The sequence below is a fragment of the Pisolithus orientalis genome (assembly GCF_024613125.1).
Source record: "Pisolithus orientalis strain OTSU chromosome Unknown F5J12scaffold_311, whole genome shotgun sequence".
NCBI classification, from domain to species: Eukaryota; Fungi; Basidiomycota; class Agaricomycetes; order Boletales; family Pisolithaceae; genus Pisolithus; species Pisolithus orientalis.
In genome coordinates, this window is record NW_026261092.1 from 1 (window position 1) to 11,765 (window position 11,765).

Consider the following 11,765-nt stretch of genomic DNA (forward strand, 5'->3'; position numbering starts at 1 on the left):
TGCCTCTTGAGGGCGTTCGCAATGGTGGTGGTCACTGCGACAGAGGACACCAGAGCGTATAGCAGCATCTTGTGGGCATATAGCGAGGATACGATCGTACTCCGTGTGGTCCAGGGCATGACTACTACCGTGGAGAACGGTTGTGGACCTAGTAAAGTGCAACGTCACTGTAGTAGACCGCAGTGTGCACGTGATACTCGGCTGTACGTTCCCCGTCCTCGAGTCACGTCCTCACAGAAGTGAAGCTGCGACCGCGAAAACAGACGGTGCGGTCACGGCTGAGTCAGGACCCCGTCACAGCGTGACGGATCCGAAACGGGTACGGTGGGAACGAGCGGGCTGTCACCCCCAGCGACCTAAACGGCCATCGCGCGCAGGCGTGCCGACGCACAGACCCCCCGCGGGCAATCGGATTGCCTGTTCCCTCAGCCCCTCCCTGAGCCCTTCCATCCAGGCCTCCGATCGATGGCATCTGCAAGCGATGCGAGTAACAGTGAGGAGTTTCGCTGACTGGCGATGCCCTCCCTAACACCGTGGATGGAGTCCTCGGTGTACAGCAACACCATCGAGTCCATCGGCAAGGCCAGATCGAAGTACTCACCAAGACAGAGATGGGGACCGGCAGTGAAGAGACCGAGGGCGCCATCGCAGTGAAGAAAGACACTGGTGAGATCGCGACGGAGCAAGTATTTGGAGTGTGAGGTGAGAGGTAGGGGGTAGGGTCGACGGACAGAGGTTAAACGGATGGTCGTGAGTGGTCCTCGCTTATAAGCCCCTCGATCGACCTCTCATGAAGCCGGCATACGCTGCGTGTTATATCTTATGCTTCGATGTTAGGTGTCGAAGCCGGCGATGTGTCATACGACTTGGCTTTACATCGGCCATTTGTGGTGAGTATGCACTATGCTCAGCTGTCACGTCGCAGGATCGGAACGTCTTTTTTCACGAAAGAATGGTCCAGTGGGTGGGTCGCGGTGGTCGTGCTTTCCCTGCCAACTCAGGGTGTTCCTTCGAGGAGTCTCAGCGCTTCACGGAAAAAATACGGTCCTGGAGGAATCAAACTACGGTCCCTGCTGGAAAAAAATACGGTCCTGGGTGGGTTCTGAGTGCCGTTTGGTGTCGTACAAGACACTGTTTTGGTTACCGTCCTGTGTTCGTGTTACCGGCTTGTCTAGCTATGACTAACGATGATTGGAAATTCACTGCAGTATATAGGAGGCCATCAACTCTCGCAGCTTTCCTCGTTTCCTCCAACAAACCAACATGTCCGAGCGAGCCTTCGATAGCTATCCTGGACTGTGTCATGCTGTATCTCCTGTCCGAGGCATCGCCCCTCGAACTCCTTGATGTTTCGTACGACATGACCTCCGAACAACAAACTCTACCTGGTCCCGTCTGTGGCAGCGTCGACACCAACAACGAATTCTCTGCATTTCAAGCCACTGCTACTAGATGCATCGAAGGGGGTGACGGAGGGAACGGATGCAGAATATAAACGGTCTGTTTGTCCTGTTTGCTTTGCAAAACAAGATTACTCAAACAACTTAATCCCCATAGCCTCATGCAGCAGTGTCAGAGATTCCTCGTGGGCATGGGATGGTTGCGAGGTGATGAGTCGTTCTATTCCAACCAACCCCATCGTGATGCGCCGACATTCATCATCGCCTGGATTATGAATGCGTATCCCCCGTCTCTCCTGTTTATTATCACCGCCTCAAAACTGATGAAAATGATGTTGACTCTGGCAGGTGCGATTCAATTACACTGAAGGGCACGAGTAAACCGCCATCTGAGGAACGAGGCACTTATGGCCATGCGCAGAAGATGAGGGCAGCGATGACCTATGCCTTTGGGCGGTTACATGGGCTCGGTGATATGCCCTGGCATCAGTCAGAGGTACCGGGGAATTCCACCATGCTGGGGAACCCAAGTATGTCGGTACAGGTGTCATCTTACATGTGTGCCTTACGGCGCCGCAAGGTATGCGTCTTCATCTGGGCTATATATGGGTGGCGAACGGTCTCACCGATACCCCTCCCTTACACTTTGCAGGTCCAAGCTGGCGAAGTCGCCATCAGCGCACGTGCAATCACATCAGTTACGTTGATACCACTGGTGCGATGGTTCTGGGAAGCTCACTACTCATTCCCACAGGAGATACTCTCACAACTCTATCATTTCAACCATCTACCCGACAATTGGACCATCCGTCCATACCAGCCTGGCACTCGTCGACCTCGTGACCCCAACCATCATGGTCAAGATGACAGGTTGGCAGACTGGGGCGGTGCTCGGGCCCGTCGTCTCTTACAAGCTGCCTATACAATTGCGTTCATCTGCCTTCTCCGATTTGATGAAGTTTTGAAGATTCAAGTCCACGACATCAATTTCATGTATGATGCCGCCGGCACCACAACCGGCATGTCCATTACCCTCCCTTTCCGTAAAACTCACCAAACCGGAGGTGAGTGTGTGCGAGCCGTGCTGACAGCACGGCGAGGTTATCTTGGACTGATTGCACCGGCAGACATCAAACCATATTTCCTGTGGGCGTTCCATCAATCGGAAGCTCACCTCTGCGCTGTAAGGGCCATATCTGAGTGGATCATAGCATCCAACATCACGTCCGGTTACCTCTTCCGCAAAATTGCTTCTGGTGACCGTGTTGCAGAAGCCAACGTACCAATGGTGAGATAGAGTTCTGCACCTCAGGCTTGCCAAGCCAATCAGCTGGCTGATATGGTATCTGGTTCGAAAGTCGTCTGAACAGTTCCTGGAAATGTTCCGAAACAACTTGCTGGACCTCAACATCGATCCTGCAGCTTATGGCACCCACTCTTTTCGGCGGGGAGGCTGCCAGTACCTCCACATCGAACGACGATGGCCTCTGAGGAAAATTTGTGAATGGGGAGGTTGGAGTCAAGAATTCACTAACCTCACAATAGTTAAGTACCTCATCTCAGTCAACGATGATGCGATGGAGGCCCGCGAAGATTTTTTCAACCCAAATCGCCGTCCTGCACTCAAATGCCCACACTGTGGACGATCTTGTGCTTGTGCTTGACTAGCATCTCTCGTTTTGCGGGGGAATGATACTCCTTAATGACAGCTCCATGTCGGGTACCTGGTTCATTTGAATTGGCCAAGCGGTTCCCTGAGTTGTTTGCATTTTCGTGAGAAGGGCCACCCTCGAGGTCTTGTCATCATATCTTGTCCGTCTCCTCGCCATTCCTCTCGCTTTATGGTCCGTTCATTCCGCTCGCTGAACCCTATTTGGAGATACCTCATTCACCCAGTTCTGCGCAGTAGTCCTCAAGATATGCCCATTTTTTGTGACTGGAATGGCTACGAGGCAATTTGGCATGTAACTTGGGTCTGTATAGGAGTCCCCCACCGTCTTCGGGATTCTTGTATCGATTCCTCCAGCCCTCGTCACTCAGTGGTCTGTCCTTCTCCCCATGCTGGTATCTGGTGACGTTACATGCGTCGTATCCATATCCTGCCCGTTCCGGCATTCCACCTCTCACCCACTTTGTGGGTGGGACGTTCTTGGACAATTTCGCAGGTATCATCGCTTATGCTCTCCACCGCACCAAGCTCCATCCATCCATCACGTTTGCTGCGCTAGTCTTCAAAGACTAAAGGTGCGATTCCCCACCGCCCGTGGCTTGTCTGCCTTCCAACTTTTCATTTCCGCGTTTATGCTCACGAGCAAAGTTATTTGTGACGACACAGTGGGAGCTGAATGTGGATCCCTCGACGCTAAGTGAGTTCGAGAGTATGATATGGAAAGATTTCGCAGGGATGGGCCCTTTTCCAGCTTACATCTTGCCATCGATGAAGAAATCGACACCCCCTTCATCAGCAAACCCTTTTGCGCCTCTCGACCGTCATGCCCCCCGCCATCCATCCTCCACGGTCTGTGTACGTCCCGCCACCTTCGCATTCCACCGTCCCAATATCCCAGAGGCGTCCCTCTCTTAATCTACGTTGTCCACCTCCCCTGCTTCCTCCGCACCACCACCTATGCCCATCGGCATTGAAGAGCTGTCAGCCAAAATCATGTCTGCATCGTCTTCGCCAGGGTACTCCCCAATGGAGCATGTACACACCTTGTTGTCAAAGGCGAAGATGTTGACCTTCGCGTCACCCGCTGTCTGGTAAATAATGTCTAGCTCTCCACATTCATTTTGTCAATATTAGATCTCTTTCCATCCGTCTCGATGACAGCTGCAAATGTATTATATATGTCATTGTTCCCTCCCCGGTCTTGCAGGGTATGCTATTTAATGGACACGGTATCTCCATATCTATACCCTCTACTCTCCTCCTATGTACAATATGAAGAAATCAAAAGGGCTCTCTAACTAATTGTCAAACGTGGCGAAGAGGATAACGGGAAAGCTTACAACTCGAGGAGCCTATATTAACTATTACTTGTGTTTCAGCTTGCCGCATACTACATACTATACTGGTCACATAGCGGACTCAAAAGTGCAATAGGGGCTCACAGGCGTGTCATCACTGCGACCACTGCCATCATCATACAGGATTTAACAATAATGGGTGTTACAGGCCTTTGGCAGGTAAGTCTGGAGGCTGAATATTTGTACTACTTTACACACAAATTTGGCTTCGGTAGGCAGTCGCTCCAGCAGCAAAGAAATATTCTCTGCAAGAGCTCACGGTCAACCACATGTTTAATCCGGATGGCACAAAACGCTCTGAGCATCCGTTCAGGATTGGTGTTGATGCCAGGTATGTTCCCAGGTGCTCTGATATAATCTGCTAGTCTTGGACTTAAGTATCTTTACCCGGTCGGTCCAACTCTGAAAGCTTATGGATGGCCAGTTGCCAGCACTCGTTTCGACATGGACATGCACAGTGTGGGCAGAACCCGGAGTTGAGGACGCTCTTTTACAAGTTAGCACACCTGTATCGCACCCCAGCCGACGTCCTCTTTGTCTTCGACGGCCCGCAAAAGCCAGCAATCAAGCGGGGCAAGAAGGTTGTCACTATTCCACCATGGCTTACAACGTACTTCAAGGACTTTGCTAGTGCTTTCGGATTTCGGACACATGAGGTGAGGTTGAACCTATCAGACCAGTGACTGCCAGTGTCATCGTCATTTCTACAAATTTATTCTCTAGGCAGCAGGCGAGGCAGAGGCAGAGCTAGCTGCCCTCAATCAGCTAGGGGTTATTGATGCTGTCTGGACTGAGGATAGTGATGCGTTGGTATTTGGCGCTCTAACTGTGTTCCGAAGGCAGGTGACCAGATCGTGCTGAGCTCCTTCGAACTAACTTATTACATTGGTGTGTTAACAGTGACAACGACAACTGACAAGTCTGTTCTAATGTATTCCGCTAATGGTTTGGCACAAGAGTCCACTGTTGCATTGACAAAGGGCGGGCTACTGCTAATGGCCCTCTTCTGTGGTGGAGATTACGACGTAAGTTCATGCTTGCCCACTGGCCACTGACAGGCGCTGTGCAACTCACATTGGTCACATGATAGAATGGCCTCTCACGTTGTGGATGGAAGACAACTCGTGCGCTTGCTCAACATGGTGTTGGAGATGAGCTGCTACATGCGGCGACCACTACCGCGAATGAGGATGATCTTACCACATTCCTTGGACCTTGGGTCAAGCACGTCTGTGATCTCCTCACCGAGATGGGCTGTAAGAAACTTTCCGCCACCTTTCCAACCGACTTTCCCTCCCCTGCTGTTGTCCTGGCATATGTTAAGCCCTCGATCACGTTCACGTGTGCCGATCCTGGGCCTCCTCAAGCCTTGTCAATGCTGCTCAGAAAGCTGCAAGGAATTGACCTGGAACGACTGGCTTTCCTGTGCGAGTTCCGCTTTGGGTGGTCTAGAGGCGGACCACCCGTCCCAGTCCATGCCATTGAATCTTCTGGTACACTCGGAAAGCTGAAGAACCTGGTCTATGAGGGAGTTTGTATTCGCAATCTATGTGGTGTGAGTAGGCTATACCATGTCATAGTATGAATTTGAAGGCTGCCATTAATCGTCATCTCACCATTAATGCTAAATTGCTAAATTGTGATCTACAGATGGACAGAGCAGACTCGGACACTCTAGGTAACATATGCCCCCAGGGTCCATCTGAGTCTTCTTCCAAGTCATGTCCAGTGCAGCAGGGCTTCACGCTCGATTCAGTTCTCTGTATTCGCTCACAACGCAAAGATGCTGCCTCAGGACAGGTACTGGTACAGCACCGCTTGGAGATCGACACCACGCCATTAGCGCTCCCTGCAAAACATGGTGTTGCTCGAGTACTGAGCATGCCAGATGGTGTTCCCCAGGCTGGATTATTTGCAGATTCCGCACCCAGCACTCACCCAGCACTGAGCACTCACTGGGTCTGGATGCCAGATCCGGTGGTCAGGTTTGCACTCCCAGGTTTGCTCACAACTGGGCTGACGAAGCATGACACCGAGGAACCAAGCCTGTTCTGCACACCAAAGGCCGAGTCATGGCAAGGAGATGATTGAACTCACAGACAGCGATTCCGAGACTGAAAGAGAGATCATTGAACTTACAGATAGCAATTCCGAGACTGAGAGGAAGAATAGTAGCAGTGGTGGCCACACATTTGACTTGGGCGTCATTGAGCTCACAGATTCAGAATAAAAACAGACACGAAACCCATGATACAACGCACGATCTATGTCTCGTACCACAGAGTTATGTATGCTAGATAATATGCAGCTAAATAGAACCGCCCTCATCCCTGCCATGCCCATCACTCAGCCTGTGCAGCCGTTTTGCGATAGCCCGAGGCTGGGTCAGGACATGGATGTTGCTGCCTTTTCTGTACGTGCACTGCATATCAAAAGATTCGCCAAATTCTTCTGCCACTTTCCACACAGCTTCCTGATCTTCTTTCTTCCGAGCCTCACGAAGGAGGACAAGAATACGAGTGTAACTCATCGGCCTCCCGTTCTCACTAAACCTGTGCCAAAACTCATCCGGGGTGCCTTGACGGTAGCACTCTACAATGTACTGTGAACTCAGGATTAGATAGGCCCACTTTCGACCAAGAGCGAGTATGTATACTTGCCTTCCAGCATGTCCAGTTGTGTTTGATCCCTTTCCATTGTCGGTTGTGTGCATAACGGTACACCTCGGGCCAGTATTTGATCGCAATCGGACGGCCCTTGATGGTAAGGGTGGACTGGCCAGTCCAGTGAGGGGAAGTGTCGTCCCACATGGAATTGAGCCTCGGGATGTCCTTGCTGAATCCCACGGCTGTGGGGTCACCAATGTCAGCGAGCGTGAAGGCGAGAACAGTCCCATCACCAAGTGTTAGCGTGCGAACGACAGAAGATGGATCGGTAGCCATGACGGTAGGAGAGGTGTCCCCACTCGCCAGTGAGGGACAGCGAGCATCGGCAGATGGGGAGGGGAGACCAGGTGATTGACTTGCAGGGGCCCGTGCAAGGCTCATACCTGACGGCGCACCTAGTGGCCCGCCACCTGTGACCTGTTGTTACTGCAACAGCCGGGGGAGGCTGGTAAGGATATAGAGTGAGAGTCGTTCGTGCCTGCAAGGACACAGTGCCAGCATGAGTGATCCTGAACTCGGCGAATGGAAATGAAGCTGCAACTGACCCAGTCAAGGACGGCTGCCTTTTCTGCCTGCGTTCGGGTGTCTTTCGACCTTTCAGTAGCAGACGGGACTGCAGCATCACTGCTACTGCCACCCAGCAGCAGTGCCCGACATTTTGCTGACCGCTTTGCAGGGCCTCTCTTGCCCTTCCCACTACCTGTATCTTGAGCATGATGATTTTGAGGGCCTTTGTGAGATCTTCGTGCGCCTGGAAGGACTCTGCATTGGAACAACTCAGCACCTGGTGAGAGACCAAGGACGAGGTAAGCTGTGACTCACCGCTGCCAGGCATCATGATCCTGGCTGAATGCCTCCAGCCTCTCGAGAAGGACTTGTTTGGTACCGATCTGGCTCAGGCCAAGCTTTCGACAGAGGACCTTGAGTTCCTTAGCAGGTCATGACATTGCTGCATGGTAAACCCAGGGCACCACAGCCAACGATCAGTTCAGTGAACGGTGTCGACTGTCCTTCGAGGTTGACTCACATGTTAATATGTTCGACCTCGGGCTGCCTGTTGCAGCTGAACTGGCATGTAGGGAATGGGAGCACACCCTTGCAACTCTGCAGTGAGCAGGGTCCATGGCCGTCAACAGATGTGTTAGCTGCTCTCGCACTGGGACAGATCGTCAGGATGAGAGGGATGAAAACGGTGTCACATGCGGCTACTGACCTGAGTTCGGCAGTGGATTGAGCTTCAGAGGTGTCCCACATGGTTGCCAACTCGAGTTCAGCAGCAGGATCGAGCCTCGGTAGAGCGGCTGACCATTGCCACTGCTTGACGGTCAAGCTGTTCAGCTTCGACGCAAAAAAAACGACTCCCGTGCAGAGGGATCGTATAGGCCTTTCTGGGGAGGGCAGATCCACGCACAGATCTTCAGGACGACGGGGGAGAAGTCCGGTAAGAATTGGCTGTAAACTTTGTAGCAAATAACGAGGGAGACGAAGACGGAGATGCCGAGGATGATGCCGAGTGCAGGAAACTCGGGGAGGGTGACACTGGAGGAGCTCGACGGCGAGGAGGGGACCATCAAAGGAGTGGCTGTTATCGCCTGGTCCGTGGGCAGCGAATCAGCAAGGAGGGGGGGTCCAGCATCTGTTGCGATCGTTTCCCAGTGGGAGGATGGTGCGACGGCAAGCGACGGCTGGCAGGGAAATGAATGAATTAACGAAATCGGACGCAAAAAGTACGTAATAAACAATCAATCGGCGCTCTGTTCGACTGAGAGAGAGAGAGAGGCAGAGGCAGAGGCAGGCACGATAAGTGCAGGCAGGCGAGTGACATGCATGCATGCACAGACAGGCGATTACCATCATAGTAAGCGGAGCCCAGGCACATGGCCAGGTCACGTGCGGAGAAAAGACGGCCCCGCCACCGCCACCGCGACGGTTCACGTCACGGCCAGGTCACGAGGTGGGGTGGCCCCGCGGTGGCCCCACCGGCACCGGCAGGCAGGTGCCGGGGCGTGACAGCGGAGCGTCTGTTCTCGGAGAGAAGTTGATATCACGATTGCTGATATATATGACATGCCGAAGTCCCAGATCACCAGTGACGATTCCATCGTTGGTAGTAACCAAAATCTATCTAGGACCAGGACTCGGCGGGGAACTGAAGAGACCAGGAAATCTCTTGTTCTTTTGATATCCCTTGTCTTCCCTCTTGTCGGGTTCTTTCATCTGACCATCTCGTCTCATTTACCAAAATTTTATGCTGTGTGCTCTCGTGAAGGCGCGAAAATATATACCGTGGACGACAACAATACTGTTGCGCAATGCCTTGTAGTCGATCATATCTTCATCGTCGACACAGGTAGTCTGGGTGAGTTTATATCTATCGTATCTAAAACCGAATTTTTGGCCAGCCCATTAATATTGGAATTGAGCAGAGGACATTTCTTCACGCTGGATCGCGAAACTTGCCTCCCCACTTTCGGTCCGGTATATCAAACGCGGCTCGATCATAGTACCAGGTTTGACGGGTTAGTCTACATACGTCCTTTGATAATTTTCATTTGTCGGCATCAGTCGCTAGATTCCCATGCACACATCTTGGAGTATGGGGCTAGCCGTCAACTTTTTCTAGGAGATACTAAGTCGGTAGAAGGTTCGTTCTTTCCTGTACTCTGTCGGCATGTCACCTGATCCCGTTCTCGCTCTTGTTATCACAAGAAATTATCACTCTCGTGAGGCAGCATATTTCAGTGAATGCAGACATGTACGACAACACATCGTTCATTGAGGGCTGGGGCTGGGATCATTTGTCCTGGTCTGTAAAAGAATGGCCGACCGCAGTACGTACAGTCTACGTGAACTGGTAGGAGTGCACCAGAACCTGACCTCAGCGTTACCAATGTCACCGAAGGACGCATTTGAAAGTGACTTGATTGTTAGGGATAGAGCAGTGGTTCTGCAAAGCAAGGATGGTCATGCCCTTTGGCTTTCAAAGAGAGCTCTTGAATTGAGTGCTCCGCTGCCTAGGGAGATCGAAGGCGGTGTCATCTTCCGCAGAGAGAACGGAGAGCCTACTGGTCAGTAAGGTTAGGCGTGGTGACACCCCAAGGTCTTACTGATTTGAAAGGAGTGCTACTAGACAGTGCACAATCTTTGGTAAAAAAACCTGGCCTGACTGAACGAGACTTACTCAGACATTTCACTACGACGATTGACGATGCGTTGTCGTTAGGATTGACTTCCATTCACGATGCAGGTTACCGACCCGTATCGTTGGCCTTCTTTGAGAGGTGAGAGTCCCTTTCTGGCATTCCTGGGCAGAGACGCCTATTCTTCGCAGACAAGCTGCCAAGGCCGTGCTTCCTGTATGCATAATTGGTGATTGCGCCTGTAAGATCTGTTCAGACTTAGCAGATCCGTATCTATGGAATGAGGCACTTCGACGAGAAGGGTTCTTACCATGGGAATTTGTCGACGCCGATCATAAACGCTGGAAACGGTAGGCTGAATGTACGCAGCGTCAAGATTTTTGCGGATGGTATGTGTATTTGCCGCATTTTTAAAAAGTAATTAGCGTGAGTTTAACACTCGAAAGGCGCACTGCGATCTGGGGGGGCAGCGGTGAAGAATTATCCATACTGATGGTTTTTGGCTTACTGACATTTCACGTTGCTTGCTACAGTTATGCAGTCCATATTGGGATAACCCGGAGAAAAAAGGTTTTATGCGAATAGAGGAGCAGCTACTACACGACGTGGTCATACAGTATCTCCTTGATGGCTGGCAAATCGTGAGTATTTCGCGATTATCATCCACATAACCCAACCCACATCCCCGATTAGAATGTGCACGCTATTGGTGACTGCGCAAACAGGGCCGTTTTAGATGCTTTTGAAGACGCTCTTCAGTATGTTAACGTCTCTGCCTTGCGTCCGCGGCTCGAGCATGCACAAATCTTAACTCCGGAAGATGTCATTCGCGTTGGTAGACTGGGAGGTACGTTGCCTAGGTAATGAAGTGCGGTAATCCTCAGTTGTGGTCTGTAGTGATAGCCAGCGTTCAACCTACACACGTGTAAGTTCTCCAAATTCCTGCTGCCGTCTTCTGACGTGCTCGAATAGGACTAGTGACATGTGGTACGCGGAGGAGCGTCTTGTAGGTGGCGCGTTATTCGCGTAGCATTCTTTGGTACAGCATATGTTGACCATTCCTAGGGCCCTGAACGTGTGAAGGGGCTGTATGCGTTTCGGTCATTGCATGATAATGGAGGAATTCTCGCTTTCGGCTCTGATTTTCCAGTAGAAGATATGAATCCTCTTGCTGGATTTTTTGCTGCGATAACGCGACTCTCGCCGGATGGCACCTCACCCAAGGGTTCAGCCGGATGGTCAGCTAAAGGGCTTATCACATAGCATTTCGTAATGCCAACTATCTTCTAGGTTTCCTGAACAACGCCTATCGCGAGAGCAAGCCCTCAGAGGTGCGTGCCCACTGGTTGACTACTTTTGAATGCAGATATTTGTTAAGGTTTGCACGGCAGGAATGACAATCAATGCTGCACACGCTTCTTTTGCCGAGGACAGGCTTGGATCAATTGTTCCTGGAAAACTCGCAGACTTCGTAGTTTTATCGCAAAACATCATGACGATTCCAATTGATCGGATTTTGAAGACGAAGGTGC

The 11,765-nt window shown here is 51.5% G+C and overlaps 1 protein-coding gene across 1 annotated transcript; it reads left to right on the forward strand.

Moving 5' to 3' along the window:
- The first annotated feature begins 738 nt into the window (after window positions 1-738).
- F5J12DRAFT_325975 (uncharacterized protein) lies at window positions 739-1,689 on the forward strand. The gene is made up of 4 exons (XM_051738915.1): window positions 739-890; window positions 952-1,145; window positions 1,216-1,498; window positions 1,558-1,689. Exons 1-3 carry the CDS (start codon window positions 831-833, stop codon window positions 1,493-1,495), a joined length of 534 nt encoding a protein of 177 aa, XP_051593999.1. The 5' UTR covers window positions 739-830; the 3' UTR covers window positions 1,496-1,498; window positions 1,558-1,689.
- The last annotated feature ends 10,076 nt before the right edge of the window (window positions 1,690-11,765 follow it).

Coding starts and splice junctions, on each gene's coding strand:
- F5J12DRAFT_325975 (XM_051738915.1), top strand. CDS start 831: ATGTTAGGTGTCGAAGCCGGCGATGTGTCATACGACTTGGCTTTACAT. Junction 891..951: donor CTTTACATCGGCCATTTGTG/GTGAGTATGCAC, acceptor TTTTCACGAAAG/AATGGTCCAGTGGGTGGGTC. Junction 1,146..1,215: donor AAGACACTGTTTTGGTTACC/GTCCTGTGTTCG, acceptor TGCAGTATATAG/GAGGCCATCAACTCTCGCAG.